Here is a 20,770-nt window from a genome sequence, read left to right as displayed (position 1 = left end):
ATAACACTCCCTGCTATTAATGGATTCATATCAACATGACTCTTTATCTTGATTAACAGTTGTCTTATGTAGTTGGCTGCTCCCATATTGGGAGCATAAATATTTGTAATTGTTAGTTCATCTTGGTGGATAGACCCTTTAAGAATTATGTAGTGTATCTCTGTATCTGTATCTCTGACTACAGTCTTCAGTTTAAAATCTAATTTATCTGATATTATAATCGCTACCCCAGCCTTCTTTTGAGGCCCATTGACATGAAAGATGCTTCTCCAACCCTTCACTTTCAGTGTGGATGTATCCTTAGGTTCAAAATGCATCTCTGGTAGAGAACATATGGATGGGTCTTGTCATTTTATTCAATCTGCAACCCTGTGCCATTTATGGGCACATTTAGGCCATTCACATTGAGAGTGATTATTGAGAAATACATTTTCATTGACATCATGTTACCTGTGAAGTCCTTGTTTATATACATTTTCTCCATAAATTTTTCTTCAATGACACTCTTGGATTCTTTCTTCTTTTATAACCCCCCCCCTTAATATTTTTTGTAGTACTAGCTTGGTGTTCACATACTCTTTTAAACCTTGCCAGTCTTGGAAGCTCTTTATGTCTCCATCTCTTTGAATGTCATTCTTGCTGGATAAAGTATTCTTGGCTGCACATTCTTCTCATTTAGTGCCCTGAATACATTGTGCCAGCCCTTTCTGGTTTCCGAGGTTTTTGGGGACAGGTCTGACATTATTCTGATGGGCCTTTCTCTCTATGTAAGCAATATCTTCCCCCTAGCTGCTTTCCAGAGCTCCTGTCTAAAATTAAGATTCATCCTTTTCACAATCTGTTGTCTCAAAGTCTTTCTAGATTCTATGATCTTGGGAGGGGTGGGGGAGACCTTTTTGCTTCTAGGACATGAATGCTGGTTCCATTAGCTAGATTGGGAAAATTTTCATGGAGAATTTGTTCAACTATATCCTCTAGTCTTCTTTCTTTCTCCTCCCCCTCAAGGATTCCAATAATTCTGACTTTGGAACATTTCATTACATCAGTTATTTCTCTAATTCTGTTTTCATGACTTCTAAGCTGTTTGTTCCAGGCCTCCTCCTGATCTTTTTTCTCTATTAGTTTGTCCTCTAGATCACAAATTCTATCTTCTGCCTCAGTTACCCTAGTTGTTAGAGAATTTAGATTAGATTGGAACTCATTGAGAGCATTGTTAACATTTTACCTGGTGGCTTTCATTTCTGCCCTGATCAATTCCATTTTGTCATTAATGGTTTTCCCCAACCTAGCCATTGTCTGGATAAATGTTAGCCTGGATTTCCTTTTTGACATACTGCTTATGTCCATATCCAATAGCTCTGATGAAGAGGGCATAGTCTGAATTTTTCTCTGTTGGGAATTTTTCCTCTCTTCATTTTGGTGAGAGATGGTTGAAGGGATGTGTAGCTGAATTTATCAACCGTGGTGCAGGCAAGGTGCACTCTGGAACGCTTATGAGCAATCACAATTCCCCACCAAAAAGAAAGAGAGAGAGAGAGAGAGACTGGAAAAAAAAAAAAGAAAACATAAAAGAGAAGACCCAGCCCAAAAGGGCCCCAAAGGTAAGATTTATAAAGTATATAAACAAAAAGAGAAACAAAACGACCGACAAAAGTAAATGACAAGAAGAAGAAAAAAAGAGAGAGAACCCAGCCAAAATGAGCCCTAAGTATAAGATTTAGATACTAGCAGAACAAAAACAAATACATAGAAACACTGAGAGAAAAAATAGATGGAAGGGTGGTTATAATTTCTCAGTGTGGGTGCAGAAGGTTATTTTGATTCTTCCTGGGTGTATCTTGAAATCTTTGTTAAAGGACTCAACTTTCCTGAGATAAAGGGGGATTAAAACTGGTTTATATATAGGTGTAGTATTGCTTGGGGACAGAGGATTACCTTGAAGCTTATCTCTATATGAATATTAAAAAAATAGAAAAGCAAAAAAAAAAAAAAAAAACCAGAGATATATGTATCAAAAAAGTTCAAGTTAAAAGGTTATTATGGAATTTGTTGTACTGAACCTCTAATTGTGATGGTAAATATGTTAAAATTGTTTAAAAAATTAAAAAGAATGAGAATAGTGGGGACGGATTACCTTGTGGTTGAGCTCCAGTTTCAAAGCATTGTGATCTGAGAATATGCAGGAAATAATCTCAATCTTTTGGTATTAGTTGAGCCCTGATTTGTGACCCAGTATGTGGTCTATTCTGGAGAAATTTCCATGAGCACTTGAGAAGAATGAGTATTCTGATTTTTAGGGTGGAGTGTTCTGTATATATCTATGAGGTCCATCTTGTCCAATGTGTATTCTGGATTTTGTATCTGGATGTTGTATCTATGAAGTGTACAGGTTTTATGGCAATACCGGGAGCTTCATATCTTCTTTTCCCCTGATCCTGGGGATTTAGTTTTATGGGGACTCTGTCTTGGTTGTCCTTCTTTTTTTTTTTTTTCCGGAGGGAGCTGGCTTTCTCTGGGAGGAGCCTGCCACATGGTTTTTCAGTCAGTGTTGCTAGAGTTGAATTCTCCTGCCCCCTATCAAGGGCCTGGGCTCTTAGGACACTGGTTTTTCAGGCTTTTGTTCTCTGGAGGTTTTTTCTTTTTTTTTTCCTCCTCTTTGCAGCTCTTGGCAGTTCTTCAGAGGTTTAGAGGAAACCAAACTGCACCCAGACCTCTGTCTCAGAGAGAAACCTCAGTCTTCTACTCTGGGTGGACCAGAGCACACAGACTCACCTCTGCCACCTCTACTGGCAGAGCATATCCCCAGCCACAGTCTAAGGGGTCACAGGAGCTCCTGTTTGTTCTCTGGTTCTACTGTGAGCAGTATTAGTCCAGAGAGCTGGCTTCCAGTGGCTACCCTTGCTGCAGCTGTCTGGGCAGGTCCAGACTGCTGGAGAGGTCCCAACCAGAGATAGCCAGCTGAGATTTTCCCATTGGCCGGCTGGGGCTGGAAGTGTTCAGACTCTCGCAGTCCTAGAGAGAACCAGCTAGAGTCTGCACAGACCTCTCTCAGGGGAGGGTGTGGAGCATGGCTCAGACCCCAGTCTTGCAGCCCACATGCAGAATGCAAAAGGTTGTGGTTCTAGAGAGTGCTAGCTGGCATCCACACCAGACTCTTTCACACGTGCCACCACCCAGACACTCTCACACACTTGGTGACCTAGGGACCAAGGCCTCGATGCTTTACTGCACTTTCTCTGGCACTGCAGCAGTGGTGGCCACCCTGGGTCTGTGGGCTTAAGCCCATGGCCCTAACCACCCAATTCCACCAATTTCCCCTTAAGATCTTTTTGAGTGATTTTAACCAGACTCCAAGTTGGTCTCCAATCACAGGGCACTCTTGTATTGGGGTATTACTTTCCAATGGGCCACTTCTGGGGGCTCCCTCCCCCTTTTGTTTATCTTCAGATATCAGTCCAACATTCCCATTCTGCTTTACCTGTCCACTGGTGTCTTCTGCACCCATAGATCCAGAAGTGTATAATACTACATCTCAGGCTGATTTCATGGGTGTCCAGAGTGTTCTGGTAGATAATCAGCTCACTTTAGGGGACCAGTTGAAACAGCATCTCTTACTTCTCTGCCATCTTGCCCCCCTCCTCATGATATGGTTTCAGTAAAGAGACATTTTTAAAAACGACAAGAAAAAAAGAAAACAGTTTTATACAAGGGGAACCCCATAAGACTTTCAGCTGGCTTTTCATCAGAAACATCACAGCCCAGAGGAGAGTGGTGTAATATATTTAACGTAATGAAGAAAAGGAAAAAAAAAAAAAAACCTACAGACATGACTACTCTATACAGAAAAAACTGTCATTTTATAATTAGAGAAATAAAAAGTTTCCCACAACAAAAGTAAAAGAGTTCAGTATCAGTAAAACAGCCTTTCAGGAAACATTAAAGGCAGTTATTTGTGTATGTCGGGGGGAACCATAATCAAAAGTAAGAAAACTGTGAAAGAAAAAAAAATTCACAGGTAAATACAAACAGAATTAAAGTAGTAAGTTAATCATGACAGATATTAGAGCATGTAAGGGGTAAAAACCTACTATATCTGTAAAAATTAATCAAGGGATTCATGAAATAAAAGGATGTATGACATGTACTTAAAATATGGGGGAGGAGAGCAAACATTAGTGCTTCTAGAATGGGTTCAAACTTAAATAATCATCAACTTAATATAGATTGCTATAGGCAGAAGATGTTATATATGAACCTAGTAGTACCCACAAATCAAAAACATATGATAGATAGACAAAAAATAAGATAAAGGAATTCAAAAACACGAAGAGCCATCAAACCACAAAGGAAAAGAGCAAAAGCAGAGGAAAGGAGCAGACCTACAAAAACAACCATAAGCAAGGAACAAAATTGCAATATGTACTTAACAATAATTATTTTAAATGCTTTAATCACAATACATGGGTTAACTGAATGATTAAAAAAAAAAGCAAGACCCATCTACATAATGTCTACAAGAAACTCACTTGAGACCTTAAGACATGCAAACTGAAAATGAAGTAATATTTAACATTAACCATGCAAATGAAAGTGAAAAGAAAGCCTGGATAGCAATAGTTAATACTGGACAAAACAGACTTAAAAAAAAAAAAAGACTGTAGCAAGAAACCAGGAAAGACACTACATAAGATAAAGGGAACAATCATTGTAAATATTTATTAACTCAACATGGGACCACATAAATACATAAATCAACTATAAGAAGCATAAAGAAAGAAATTGACAATAATCTAATAAGAATAGGGGACTTTCACACCTTACCTGCACCAATGGACAGATCATTCAGTCAGAAAATCAACAAGGAAACAGTGACTTTGAATGACACTTTGGACCAGATGAACCTAACAAATACATTTAGAACATTCCATCCAAAACACTGGAATATTATTTTTTTCAAGTGCCCCTGGAACATTCTCCAGAATAGCTCACATGTTAGGTCACAAAACAAGTATCAATCAATTTTAAAAAGTTTCAAATCATACCATGCATTTTTTTCCCAAGTACAATAGTATGAAACTAAAAATCAATCACAATGAAAAATGTGGAAATAACACAAATACATAGAAGCAAAATAGTCTGTTACTATACAGTGAGAGGGTCAACCAAGATATTAAACAAGAAGTCAAAAAATACTCGTAGAAAAAGTGAAAGTACAATGGTACGAAATCTTTGGGATGTAGAAAAAGCTGTTCTAAGAGGGAAGATTTTAGCAATACAAGCCTACCTTAGGAAGAAAAGTCTCAAATAAACAATCTAAACTTACACTGAAAGGAACTAGAAAGAGAAGAACAAATCCCAAAGCCAATAGAAGGAAGTAAATAATAAATATTAGAGCAAAAACAAGTTAAATAGAAACTAAATAACAACAACAACAAAACAATAGAACAAATCAACAAAATGAGGAGTTGCTTCATTGAAAAGATCAACAAAATTTACTCAACCTTTAGCTGGACTCATCAAAAAAGAAAAGGATAACTCAAATACATAAAATGAGAAATGAAAGTAGAGAAATAACAACCAACACCACAGAAATACAATGAATTTTAAGAAAATACTATGAAAAATTACAAGCCAACATATTGGACAACCTAGGAGAAATGGATAAATTCCAAGAAACAATATTTTTCCAAAATTGAATAAGAAAGAAATAGAGAATTTGAACAGACTGATTACTAGCAATGATATCAAATCAATACTAAGAGAACTTCCAACAAACAAAAGTCTAGAACCAGATGGTTTCACAACTGAATTTTGCTATACATTTAAAGAGGGGATGGGGCAACAAGGTGATGGGCACTAAGGAGAGCACTAGTTGTATATGTGCTGCCGAAGCGAGCACAAGGAGAGCACATGTTATGATGAGAACTGGGTATTATACACAACTAACAAATCATTGAAAACTACATCAAAAAATAATGATGTACTATACAGTGGCGAACTGAACATAATAAAAAACAAGAAAAATTTAAAAAAAATAGTTAATACCTATTCTTCCCAATCATCCTACAAGGAGAGACTTGGCCTGATATTTAAACCAGATAAAGAAATTAGAAAAAATGAAACTACAGGACAGTATCTCTGATGTACACAAGTGCAAATATCCTCAAAAATATTAGCAAACCGAATTCAATAATACATTAAAAAACAACTCACCACTTCAATTTTCCCACACTGTTCGAAATAATCTCTTAGATAATGTGGCAAAAAGAGGGGTTTTGCTTTTGTAACATTTGATGACCATGATTCTGTAGACAAGATTGTCATTCAAAAATACCATACTGTGAATGGCCAAAACTGTGAAGTAAGGAAAGCACACTCTAAGCAAGAGATGGCTAGTGCTTCATCCAGCCAAAGAGGTCGAAGTGGTTCTGGAAACTTTGGAGGTGGTTGTGGAGGTGGTTTTGGTGGGAATGACAACTTTGGTCACAGAGGAAACTTCAGTGGTCGAAGTGGCTTTGGTAGCAGTCAAGGTGGTGGTGGATATGGTGGCAGTGGGGATGGCTATAATGGATTTGATAATGATGGAAGCAACTTTGGAGGTGGCGGAAGCTATAATGATTTTGGCAATTACAACAATCAATCCTCAAATTTTGGACCCATGAAAGGAGGCAATTTTGGAGGCAGAAGCTCTGGCCCTTATGGTGGTGGAGGCCAATACTTCACCGAACCACAAAACCAGGGTGGCTATGGTGGTTCCAGCAGCAGCAGCAGCAGCTATGGCAGTGGCAGAAGGTTTTAATTACTGCCAGGAAACAAAGCTTAGCAGGAGAGGAGAGCCAGAGAAGTGACAGGGAAGCTACAGGTTACAACAGATTTGTGAACTCAGCCAAGCACAGTGGTGGCAGGGCCTAGCTGCTACAAAGAAGACATGTTTTAGACAATACTCATGTGTATGGGCAAAAAAACTTGAGGACTGTATTTGTGACTAATTGTATAACAGGTTATTTTAGTTTCTGTTCTGTGGAAAGTGTAAGCATTCCAACAAATGGTTTTAATGTAGATTTTTTTTTTTTTTGCACCCATGCTGTTGATTGCTAAATGTAATAGTCTGACCATGACGCTGAATAAATGTCTTTTTTTCCAATTTATTTATTTTCAGAAAAACAGTATTCATTATTTTTTCACCACACCCAGTGCTCCATGCAAGCCATGCCCTCTATAATACCCACCACCTGGTACCCCAACCTCCCACCCCCCCCACCACTTCAAACCCCTCAGATTGTTTTTCAGAGTCCATAGTCTCTCACGGTTCACCTCCCCTTCCAATTTACCCAAAAGCACATACCCTCCCCAATGTCCATAACCCTACCCCCCTTCTCCCAAACCCCTCCCCCCAGCAACCCACAGTTTGTTTCGTGAGATTAAGAGTCACTTATGGTTTGTCTCCCTCCCTATCCCATCTTGTTTCATGGATTCTTCTCCTACCCACTTAAGCCCCCATGTTGCATCACCACTTCCTCATATCAGGGAGATCATATGATAGTTGTCTTTCTCTGCTTGACTTATTTCGTGAAGCATGATACACTCTAGTTCCATCCATGTTGTCGCAAATGGCAAGATTTCATTTCTTTTGATGGCTGCATAGTATTCCATTGTGTATATATACTACATCTTCTTGATCCATTCATCTGTTGATGGACATCTAGGTTCTTTCCATAGTTTGGCTATTGTGGACATTGCTGCTATAAACATTCGGGTGCACGTGCCCCTTTGGATCAATGCACAGAAATCAGTTGCATTTCTCTACACCAACAACAAGACAGAAGAAAGAGAAATTAAGGAGTCCATCCCATTTACAATTGCACCCCAAACCATAAGATACCTAGGAATAAACCTAACCAAAGAGGCTAAGAATCTATACTCAGAAAACTATAAAGTACTCATGAAAGAAATTGAGGAAGACACAAAGAAATGGAAAAATGTTCCATGCTCCTGGATTGGAAGAATAAATATTGTGAAAATGTCTATGCTACCTAAAGCAATCTACACATTTAATGCAATTCCTATCAAAGTACCATCCATCTTTTTCAAAGAAATGGAACAAATAATTTTAAATTTTATATGGAACCAGAAAAGACCTCGAATAGCCAAAGGGATATTGAAAAAGAAAGCCAAAGTTGGTGGCATCACAATTCCGGACTTCAAGCTCTATTACAAAGCTGTCATCATCAAGACAGCATGGTACTGGCACAAAAACAGACACATAGATCAATGGAACAGAATAGAGACCCTCAACTCTATGGTCAACTAATCTTTGACAAAGCAGGAAAGAATGTCCAATGGGAAAAAGACAGCCTCTTTAATAAATGGTGTTGGGAAAATTGGACAGCCACATGCAGAAAAATACAATTGGACCATTTCCTTACACCACACACGAAAATAGACTCAAAATGGATGAAGGACCTCAATGTGAGAAAGGAATCCATCAAAATCCTTGAGGAGAACACAGGCAGCAACCTCTTCTACCTCAGCCGCAGCAACATTTTCCTAGGAACATCGCCAAAGGCAAGGGAAGCAAAGGCAAAAATGAACTTTTGGAATTTCATCAAGATCAAAAGCTTTTGCACAGCAAAGGAAACAGTTCACAAAATCAAAAGACAACTGACAGAATCAGAGAAGATATTTGCAAACGACATATCAGATAAAGGACTAGTGTCCAAAATCTATAAAGAACTTAACAAACTCAACACCCAAAGAACAAATAATCCAATCAAGAAATGGGCAGAAGACATGAACAGACGTTTCTGCAAAGAAGACATCCAGATGGCCAACAGACACATGAAAAAGTGCTCCATATCACTCGGCATCAGGGAAATACAAATCAAAACCACAATGAGATATCACCTCACACCAGTCAGAATGGCTAAAATCAACAAGTCAGGAAATGACAGATGCTGGCGAGGATGCGGAGAGAGAGGAACCCTCCTACACTGTTGGTGGGAATGCAAGCTGGTGCAACCACTCTGGAAAACAGCATGGAGGTTCCTCAAAATGTTGAAAATAGAACTGCCCTATGACCCAGCAATTGCACTACTGGGTATTTACCCTAAAAATGTGTCTTTTTTTTAAATGTGCTGTGTAAAGTTACTCTACTCTGAAGTCATCTTGGTATACTACCCCAACAGTGTGAAGTTAGAATTCCTTCAGGGTGATGCCAGGTTCCATTCGAAATTTATTTGCAACTTTCTTGGGCGCAGAAGCCATTGTCTCCACAAACCTTGGTGTAGTTGAACTGACAGTTAATGTGTTGTGACCTGGAGTTCACCATTAAAAGGTCACCCAGGCAAAGTCCTGGAGTTTATTTGGTTAGTAATATGATTGTTGGCACATCCTATGCAATATATCTAAATTGAGTTATGGTATCAGATAAAATTATAGATGGGATTAAAGCTTGTGTATCATCCATTATCATGTGTAATCAATAAACGATTTAATATTAAAAAAAAACAACTCACCAATATCAAATGAGTTTATTCCAGTAATGAAGAATGGAGCATAACAAAAAGCATGGAGGACATGAGGAGTTAGTGAGAAGGGGGTTGGGGTAAATTGGAAGGGGAGGTGAATCATGAGAGACTATGGACTCTGAAAAACAATTTGAGGGGTTTGAAGTGGTGGGGAGGTGGAAGGTTGGGTACCAGGTCGTGGGTATAATAGAGGGCACAGATTGCATGGAGCACTGGGTGTGGTGAAAAAATAATGATACTGTTATGCTGAAAATAAATAAATGAAAAAAAAAGAATGGGTATATATTTATAAATCAATCTATATTACATTGCATTATCACAAAAAAGATAAAAATCATATCTTAAAAGGTGCATAAAAAGCAAAGTACAACATCTATTCATGATAATATCTCAAAATCAAAGTAGGTTTAGAGGAAACATGCCTCAACATAATACGATACATAAGAAAAACCCACAACTAACATCATACATGGTGAAAATCTAAGGGCTATTACTCTACAATGAAGAATAAGATAAGGATGTCCACTCTCACCACTTTTATTCAACATACTGGAGGTCCTAGCAGTCAGACAAGAAAAGGAAATAAAAGGCATCTATTTTGGTAAAGCAGAAGTAAAACTTTCACTATTTTCAAAATACATAACCCTATACATAGAAAAGCCTAAAGACTCCACCAAAAATCTGCTAGAACTGATAAATGAATTCAGCAAACTCAGAGAAAATAAAATTAATATACAGAAATCATTTGCATTTTGCACATTAATAATGAAGTAGAAGAAAGAAAAAATTAGAAAACAAACCCCTTGGGGCACCTGGGTGGCTCAGTGGGTTAAAGCCTCTGCCTTCAGCTCAGGTCATGATCCCAGGGTCCTGGGATCGAGCCCCGCATAGGACTGTCTGCTCAGCAGGGACCCTGCTTCCTCCTCTCTGATTGCCTGCGTCTCTGCCTACTTGTGGTCTCTGTCTATCAAATAAATAAATAAATTCTTAAAAAAAAAAAAATCCCCTTCACAATTGCACCAAAAATAATAAAATACCTAAGAATGAACTAAACCAAGGAGGTAAAGTGCTCATTTTCTGAGTACTGTATAGTATTGACTAAAGAATTTGAAAATGACACCAACAAATGGAAAGATATTCCAAGCTCATGTACTGGAAGAACCAATATTGTTAAAATGTAGTATGCAAATAAATCTACAAATTTAATTCAATCCTTATAAAAATACCAATAGAATTTTTCACAGAACTAGAAAAAAATATCCTAAAATTTGTATGGAACTGCAAAAGACCCCAATTGCAAAGCAATATTGAGAACAAGAACAAAGATGGAGGTATACAATCGCAGATATCATATATAGTCCAAAGCTTTAGTAATCAAAACAACACGATACTGGCAGAAACATAGATACATAGGTCAATGTAACAGAATAACAATGCTTATTCTTCCAATCCATTAGCATGACATGTGTTTCCATCTCTGTGTCTTTCTTAATTTCTTTCATAAGTGTTCTGTAGATTCTCGAGTATAGGTCCTTTACCTCTTTGCTTAGATTTATTCCTAGGTGCCTTATGGGTTTTGGTTTATTGTAAATGAAATCAATTCCTTAATTTCTCTTTCTTCTGTTACATTGTTAGTGTATAGAAATGTGACTGATTTCTGCCCATTGATTTTGTATCCTGTTACATTGCTGAATTACCATATGAAATCTAGTAATTTGGGGGTGGAGTCTTTTGGGCTTTCCATGTAAAGTATCATGTCATCTGTGAAGATAGAAAATTTGACTTCTTGCCAATTTGAGGACATTTTATTTCTTTTCATTGTTTGATTGCTGAGGCTAAGACTTCTAGTACTATATGGAACAAAAGAGGTGAGAGTGGGCATCCCTCTCATGTTCCTAAGCTTAAGGGAAAGCTCTGTTTTCCCCCATTGAGAATGATATTTGCTGTGAGCTTTTCACAGATGGCTTTTATGATATTGAGATATATTCCCTCTATCCCTATACTTTGAAAAGTGTTAATCAGGAAAGGATGCTGTATTTTGTCAAATACATTGCCTGTCAATTGAGAGGATCATAAGGTTCTTACCTCTTCTTTTATTTATGCAATTTATCACTTTGATTATTTGCAATTATTGAACCACACTTACATCTCAAGAAAAAATTCCACCTGGTCATGGTGAATAATCCTTTTAACTGGACTGTTGCATCTTACTGCCTAGGATCTTATTGAGTATTTTAGCATCAGGGATATTGGTTTGTAATTCTTTTTGATGGGGTCTTTGTCTGGTTTTGGGATCAGGGTAATGCTGGCTTCATAGGATGAGACCAGAAGTTCACTTTCACTTTCAATTTTTTTTTTTGAAACAGTTTCTGTAGAGTAGGTATTATTTCTTCTTCAAATATTTGGTAGAATTCCATTTGGAAGCCATCTGGTCTCTTAGACTCTTGGTTTTGGGGAGGTTTTTGATGACTACTTCAATTTCCTTGCTGGTTATTAGTCTGTTGAGATTGTCTATTCTTGTTTCAGTTTAGTAGTTTATAAGTTTCCAGGAATGCATCCATTTCTTCCAGGTTGCTTAATTGTTGACATACAGTTCCTGATAAAAAACTTTTTATTTTTGTTTCATTTACTCGGTATTAGTCATGATCTCTCCCCTTTCACTCATGATTTTATAGATTTGGGTCCTTTCTCTTTTGGATAAGTCTAGCCAGTGCTTTTCTGATCTTATTGATTCTTTCAAAAAACTAGCTTCCACGTTCATTGATCTGTTCTACTGTTTTTCTGGTTTCCATCTCATTGACTTCTGTCCTAATCTTTATACTTTCACTTCTCCTGCTGAATTTAAGCTTTATTTGTTATTCTTCCTCCAGGTTCTTTAAGTGTAAGTTTAGCTTGTGTATTTGGGATTTTTTAATTTTTTGAGAGAGACTTGGGTGACTGTATATTTCCCTCTGAGGACCACCTTTGTAGTATCCCATAGATTTTGAACTGCTGTGCTTCCATTGCCACTGGTTTAATGAATTGTTTAAGTTTTTCTTTAATTTCTTGGTCAGCCCATTCATTCTTTAGCAAGATGTTCTTTAACTTCCAAGTGTTTGAGTTCCTCCCAAATTTCTTCATGTGGTTGAGTACCAGTTTCACAGCACTCTGGTCTGAAAAAATGCAGGGAATAATCTCAATCTTTTGGTGTCAGTTGAGACCTAATTTGTGATCCCGTATGTGATCTATTCTGGAGAAAGTTCCATGTGTGTTCTAGAAGAATGTGTATCCTCTTTTTTTAGGAAGCAATGTTCTGTATAGATGTCTATGAAGTCCATCTAGTCCAAAGTGTCATTCAAAGCTCTAGTTTCTTTGTTGATCTACTTAGAGGATCTGTCCATTGCTGTGAGTGGAGTGTTGAGGTGTCCTATTATTAATGTGTTCTTATCAATGTTTTTCTTTATTTTAGTTATCAATTGTTTTATATAATTGACTCCTTCCATGTCGGGGGCAGATATTTACAGTTGTTGGATCTTCTTGTTGAATAGACCCTTTAAATATGTTATGATGTCCCTCTGCATCTCTTACTACAGTCTTTTGTTTAAAATCTAATATGTCTGACCTGAGGATTGCTACCTCAGCTTTCTTTTGATGTCCCTTAGTGTGGTAAATATTTCTCCATCCCCTTACTTTCAATCTGGAGGTGTTTTTAGGTTCAGTCATCCTCTTGAAGACAGCCTATGGATAGATCCTGCTTTTTTATCCAATCTGCCACCCTGTGTCTTTCAGTTGGAGCATTCAGCTCATTTACATTCAGAATAACTATTGAAAGATTTGAATTTAGTGTTGTATTGCCTGTAAAGTCCCTGTTTCTGTTGTAAAGTCTCTGTTTCTTTCTGGCCTAGGTGACTCTTGGTGTCTCTCTTTGTTTACATGGTCTCCCTTAATATTTCTTGCAGGGCTGGCTTGGTGGTCACATAGTCTTTCTATTTCTGCCTGTCCTGAAATCTCTTTCTCTATCCATCCATTCTGAATGACAGCCTAGTTGGATAAAGTATTCTTGCTTGCAAGCTCTTCTCATTCAGTACCTTGAAAATGTCTGCCAGCCCTTTCTGGTTTGCCAGGTCTCTGTGGACAGGTCTGATGTTATTCTGATGTTCCACCCTCCCTATGTAAGGAAACTCCTCTCCCTGGCTACTCTTAGGATAGTTTCTTTGGCTTTAAAATTTGAAGTTCCACTATTATATTTCAGGGTTTGATCTATTTTTATTGATTTTTGGGGAGATCCTCTCTGTCTCTTGGAGTTGAATGCTTGTTTCCTTCCCCAGATTAGAGAAGGTCTCAGCTATGATGCTCAAATATACCTTCTAGACCTCTCTCTCTCTCTCTTTCCATCCCCTTGGGAATCCCAACAATTCTGACATTGGAATATTTAATGGCATCATTAATCACTCTAAGCCTTTTTTCATGTGCTACCAGTAGCCTATCACTGTTTTCCTCAACTTAAATCCTTTCCATCAGCTTATCTTCTAGATCACTAATCTCTCTTCTGCCTCATTTACCCTGACTGTTAGAGGACCCAGTTTAGACTGCATCTCCATAGCATTTTTAAGTTTGGCCTGATTAGGTGTCATTTCTGCTCTTAGAGATTTTATATTATCACTAATGCTCTTTTAATTTTTTAATATTTAATCATTACCTTTTAACATCTCAGTTTAATTTTATTTTTTTTTCAGTTTTCCAAGATTCATTGTTTATGCACCACACCCAGTGCTCCATGCAATATGCTCTTTTCAAATCTACCTATTGACTTTATGATTGCTATCCTGAATTCTAACTCTGATATCTTGCTTATATCCATATCAATTAGTTCTGTGGCAGAGGACATTGTCTCTGTTTCTTTTCTTTGTTGAGAGTTCCTCCTCCTAGTCATTCTGTTAAGGGATGGTGGATTGAATGAGCAGAGTCCAAAATATCAACCATGACCCAACCACACGCTAGCAAAATCCGGTGTGATCAGAAGCCACCATGAAAAACAAAGCCAAAATGAAACACAAAAGTAAAATCTAATAATTTTTTTTAAAAAAATTAGAAAGAGTGTAGGGGAATGGGGACTATAATCTCCCAGTGTGGACAAAACAGGTGTTTCAGCTGTTCCTGGGTGTATTTTGGTCTGTTGTTAGAGTACATTACATCTCAAAATTACCAGGAAGGTAAGAATTGTATATATATAAAGGTAAAATTGAATTCAGTGAAAAAGTGACGAAAATAAATCTTATCTATAAAAATACAGGTTTAAAAATACATGTTAAAAAATTAAAAAAAAATTTAAAAAATACATGTTAAAAAGCGACTATGAGATATAAATTGATATAATAAACATCTAGCTGAAATGAGGAGAAGTTTAAAAAAAGAGAAAAAGCATAAGAAATAAAAAAGAAAGAAAAGGGAAATTTTATCTGAAAAATAAGTCGTGAGGCCACACCTAGAGCTCGATATACTGTTTTACCCTGGCATTGGGATTTTACAGGATTCTGTGATCCATAGGATTGTCATCTACTTGTTCTTCCAGCCTGTTTTCTTGGGGAAGAGCCTGCTGTGCTAGTTCTCATGTAATACTGCCTGGACAGAGTTGCCCCACCCTTGTCAGGGGATGGGCTCAGTACATACTCATCCTTTCTGTGGCTTTTGTTCCCTGCAGACTTTCTTTGCCTTTTCAGAGGATCAGAGCAAAATTTGCCCTGCCAATCTCTGGCCCAGAGCAGAAAATTCAGTCTTCCCTCTTTAATAACCTTCCAGGACTAACGGTCTCCTCTTCTGTATGCACTGCCAAGGGCTGCAGTCTCCTGAGTTGTGCACCCAGAGCAACTCTTTCAGAGGCAGTTCTAGGAGCCTGGGAGTTCCACCAGCAATTGTGTCCAAAACCATGAGCAACAGTGGACTCGAGCAAGCACCAAAAGCTCTTGAATCATGTCTGGGTGCCACCCTAATGTCCTTTCCAGGCCACTACCTCCCTGAAACTTTTTATACAGTTTTGGGCACAGGTTCCAGATTCAAGAAAAGATCAATTATTGACTAGCCTGGCTCATGGTTTATGGTGATCAGAGCTGAGAGCTCCTTCCTGGGCTCTCTGACCATAACATGCTTCCTGACTCCATTGCTCAGGCTGGACCCATTCAGGCACCCTCTTTTCCTCTGTGGTTCCTCATATCCCAAGACCACAATGCTCTACCTAGAATTCTGCATTTTCATTTCCAGAGCCCCTTTCAGAGAAGGGTGTCTATCACTGGAGAATATTTCTAAGGGTTCCGATTTTCTGCTCCAGTGTTATACCACGTTCCAGGAGCAAACTTATGGAGGTATCCTCTCACTTCTGTTTATCTTCTGATATCTCCCAGCAGATTAATGACTCCGCATATCTTACCTTGCATTTTCCCATTTTCCCCCATAGTATATGATGACAAAGTCAGGAATGAAGTGATAAATGCTGAAACAGTAGCTACAGTTCTATTTTAGAGCTTCATCACATTTCACCATCACACTGGTTCATATCATTATGACGATAACCAAGACTGTTCTCTTTTTAATCCTGAAGTCAACAGAATCCAGTAATCTGGGTCTGGGTCAATAAAAACAATCAATAAGAGAGGCTCATTTCAAATGCTCTGTAGAACAAACTTATAAAAAATGTTGATGGCGTCTTAATAGTGCCTTAAAAGTGTAGATTACTTTGGGTAATATAGACATTATAACAATATTTGTTCTACCTATATTTTACATTTCTTTTTTTTCTTTTTTTACATTTCTTTGTGCCATTTTCGGTTTTGTTCATCAGTGTTTTGTAGCTTTCAGAGTACAGCAGATTCTTCACCTATTTGGTTAGGTTTATTCCTAGGTATCTTATGGTTTGGAGTACAATTGTAAATGAGATCAATGCCTTTATTTCTCTTTCTGATGTTTCATTATTGGTGTATAGAAATGCAATAGATTATTGTACATTGATTTTCTATTCTTTACTAAACTTTACTGAACTTGTGTATCAGTTCTAGCAACTTTTTAGTGGAGTCTTTAGAGCTTTTTACAGAGTACCACGTCATCTGCAAATAGTGAAAATTCTACTTCTTTGCTGGTTCGGATGTCTTTTATTTTTTTGTGCTGTCTATTGGCTGAATTTAGGACTTCCACTACTACGTTAAATAACACTAGTGAGATGCCCTTTAATGGATGAATGGATAAGGAAGATGTGGCCCATATACACTATGGAGTATTATGCCTCCATCAGAAAGGATGAATACCCAAATTTTGTAGCAACATGGACCGGACTGGAAGAGATTATGCTGAGTGAAATAAGTCAAGCAGAGAGAGTCAATTATCATATGGTTTCACTTATTTGTGGAGCATAAAAAATATGGAGGACAAGGGGTGTTAGAGAGGAGAAGGGAGTTGGGGTAAATTGGAAGGGGAGGTGAATCATGAGAGACTATGGACTCTGAAAAACAATCTGAGGGGCTTGAAATGGTGGGAGGGTGGGAGGTTGTGGTACCAGGTGGTGGGTATTATAGAGGGCACGGATTGCATGGAGCACTGGGTGTGGTGAAAAAATAATGAATACTGTTTTTCTGAAAATAAATTAATTAATTAAAAAAAGGTAAAAAAAATAACACTAGTGTGTATGGCCATCCCTGCCTTGTTCCTGACTATAGATAAAAATCTCTCAAACTTTCCACATTGATATTAGCTGTGGGTTTTTAATTTATGGCCTTTGTTATGTTGAAACTTGTTCCCTCTATTTCTAATTTGCTGTAGGTTTTTATCATGAATGGGTGTTTTACTTGTCAAATGCTTTTTTCTGCATCTATTAAAAGGATCATACAGTTCATATATTTTCTTTTATTAATGTGGTGTATCATGTTGATTGATTTGTGAATACTGAACCACCCTCTCAGCCCAGGAATAAGTCACATTTGATTGTGGTGACCTCATAGAGACTGACATTTTGGAGTCATTGGAAGATCTAGGTTATAAAGTGTCCATTTTTGGAAGATGGTGCTCTGTCTCTGGCAGAGTTTGCCAAACTCTGTGATTAACTGGATTCCGAATTAAGAGTGTTCTGTAAACTAGAGGAAAATGTGCAAACAACTAACAGCCTGAGTGAAGCTGAAGAATTCCAGCTAGGGGTGAGTGGGCTACTAGGCAAGATAAACTGTCCATATCTATCATTAATATCTGCAGATGTGACCCAGTGCCTTTTCCCTCAGAAGAATTGCCTCCTTTTGCTTACATACCTCATCTCAGAACTAAAAGCTGCCAGAATACTCTGTGAATATTCCTCCAAAAAAGCTCAAGAAGGAGGCAGTAGTGAGGTCTTTCAAGTGCTGAAAGGCATATATATATTGCTCTAGGAATGTCCAAACCTCCAGCCAATACAACTATATTCCAATTCTTCAGTGGGATTAAAAAAATAATAATAAGGGAGACATAAGCAAAAGTTCCTTCCAACCATGTGGGAAAAACTTTATTGAAGAGGTCAATTGGACCACCCACTGGGAAAAGATAGAAACAATTAACAAAGCCATAGCCAATGAATATGCAGTTCAGAGAAAGCTTCTAATAAAATATTTGCATGTAAGTGTCCAGTCTTTTGAATGGTCTGACAGAGCTAATAGAAAAATCAGCAAAGGTCTACCAGACAAAAAGCTCAATTTTTTCTCCTAAAAGTACTACTTCTGTTTCTAATCTTTGGGCTGAAAGACAAGACTTGTTGAAGATTTTAAGGACAAGCAGTGGCTCTCTAAGAGAAAAGACTGCCTGTGCCATCAATAAGGTATTGATGTGCTTTTGGGTAAATTGGAAGGGGAGGTGAACCATGAGAGACTATGGACTCTGAAAAACAATCTAAGGGGTTTGAAGTGGCGGGGGGGGGTGGGAGGTTGGGGTACCAGGTGGTGGGTATTATAGAGGGCACAGCTTGCATGGAGCACTGGGTGTGGTGAAAAAATAATGAATACTGTTTTTCTGAAAATAAATAAATTGGGAAAAAATAAAGTAAAATAAAATAAATATAAAAAAAAATAAGGTATTGATGGGCAGGGAACCTGACAGAGGAGGTAGACCTCCACTTCCAGAGATGCCATCATGTTGGAAAAGGCAAGATGGCCCCTAGTAGCAAGTAGGAGGCTAAGGAGGAGAGATAGATGGTTATAAAAATTACTCATATGGAGAGCAAGTATGTCATGAAAAAGGAGGAGAGAGAGGAATGTGGTGGCTCTGACCATGGTAGCCATAGGGGAAGAAAATGAAATAAGCATCAAAGTGCCTGGACAGGTGGAAGGAGTGGAGAAAGAGGTGGCTACCAAGATGGTTTTTATTGAGATTCTGGTTTCCAGCCAGGTGCCTATCATGGTGGACACAGTGGTAGCTATCAAGGTGGTGGTTATGGTGGCTTCCAAACATCTATATAAGTAGAAAGTGGATACCAGTGTGGTGGATGCCAGCAGGACAATAGATACTAAGACAGTGGGCGCCATAACGATCAAGGCAGTAGTCGTGGAGGGAGAGGTGGTCACAGAGGCCAAGGTGGATGTGGAGGCCAGGGAGGAGGTTGGGGGGGTATGTTGAGCCAGCATTATCACCAAGGGGAACAATTTGAACAGTGTGTTCAGCATGGAGTTTATTAGTATAATCATTCTGGATTTAGAGAGGAAAGAAATGCAAATTGAGGCCACAGAACCTTACACTTTGCTAGAGCTCAAGTAATAGAAACTTAGTTTCAGAATCCTGAGCCCAGCATCAATTTAGAATTAATGTGAGATCACAGGTGGAAGGCAGATTCTTGCTTGGCATAAGTATTTGTATGTCTTCACTCAATTCTGTTGCTGGGTTTACTTTTTTTTTTTTTTTAATTTATGTAACACAGTTTGATAAACTTACTTAACATCTCTTTTTATATAAAGAACTTTTAAAAAGGCAATCAAAACTTCCTTTAATTGATCAATAGATTAATTCCACAGTCAGAATATGCATTTTTAGGAAGAAATCACTTGAATAAGTAGTTTTCAAAAAGAAGTTTTGGAAATGAAGATTCACCTAGATTTTTTTTTAGGTTTACACCTAGGAAACTTCCTCAAACAATCCATTTATATATGTTTTCCTTAATGTATTCTAATGCCTATTTTCCAAACACAGTTCTGCCCTGACTGGCTTTTTATTCAGAGACATGATGCCACATTTGTTTCATGATAGAGTTCAAGTCAGTTCCTATTAAATGAGCTTTCATGCAGATAGCACATTCAGTAGCTTTGTCCATATAATGGGATACTGTATCATATGCTCGACTCTGAAAACCTTGAACATGGCCAAAATCCATAAGGATTCTAAAAGCAAACTATTTCATGAATGTACAGTACCTGTAGGCATTTATATAGTATAAAAACTCAAACTGACATGTATCCACTCAAAACAAATTCCTCCTTAAACCTTATCTTTACTTGAAATCTGTTAGAAGAAACAGCAAACTGAAATTTGCTTTATTCATGAGTTGATGCCACTGGCTCAGCAAATATAAGTTAGCTTGCTTTGGCCAGAACACATTTTTGTAATGAAAAAAATGTACTACCAAGTAAGAGGATGGATTTTTGCTTAGTTCAGGAGGTCCTTTATTATTGCTGGAAAAAAAAAAGCCTGGCTGAGTTGATGTTTTACATTTACTTACTGAAATCTACATGAAGCTTCTTGGTGGGATTTGTGTACATAAACACTGTCAAACTGTAAAAGAAAACTGGAAGTGTGTTTTGTGTGAAAGGTGAGCAGTAAAGTATTTGTGTGTCCTCTATAAGTGAATGAATAAATGAATGAATGAATGAATATTTAGTAGAGTTCTCCTGTGAAGCCATCTAATCCTAGGTTGTTTTTTGTTGGGAGATTTTTTATTCAAATTTATTGCTGGTAATTGTTCTGTTCAAATTTTTCTATTTCTTTTTTATAAAAAGTGATCCAGTTTCATTCTGTACCTGACCAGTTTCCCCAACACTATTTGTTGAAGAGACTGTCTTTTTTTTTTAAGATGTAGTTTATTTAATTGACAGACAGAGATCACAAGTAGGCAGAAAGACAGGGAGAGAGAGAGAGGAGGAAGCAGGCTCCCTGCTAAGCAGAGAGCCCAATGCAGGGCTCAATCCCAGGACCCTGGAATATGACCTGAGCCGAAGGCAGAGGCTTTTAACCCTCTGAGCCACCTGGGTGCCAGGAGACTGTCTTTTTCCCAT

General features: G+C 37.9%; 1 protein-coding gene and 1 pseudogene across 1 annotated transcript; both read left to right on the top strand.

Annotated features, from left to right (window-relative positions):
• Positions 1-6,256: 6,256 nt before the first annotated feature.
• LOC122913470 (heterogeneous nuclear ribonucleoprotein A1-like) lies at positions 6,257-6,828 on the top strand (the record flags this gene model as incomplete). Its single annotated transcript, XM_044260192.1, has 1 exon — positions 6,257-6,828. A coding segment is annotated over one exon (543 nt), but the record flags the coding sequence as incomplete, so codon positions are not given.
• An 8,901-nt stretch (positions 6,829-15,729) lies between these two features.
• Positions 15,730-19,348, top strand: LOC122913469 (annotated as a pseudogene).
• Positions 19,349-20,770: the final 1,422 nt, after the last annotated feature.

Source organism: Neovison vison, chromosome 7, assembly GCF_020171115.1.
Source record: "Neovison vison isolate M4711 chromosome 7, ASM_NN_V1, whole genome shotgun sequence".
Classification (NCBI taxonomy): domain Eukaryota; kingdom Metazoa; phylum Chordata; class Mammalia; order Carnivora; family Mustelidae; genus Neogale; species Neogale vison.
Note: the sequence above shows the minus strand (reverse complement) of the source record. Positions and strands in the feature narration are given on the sequence as shown.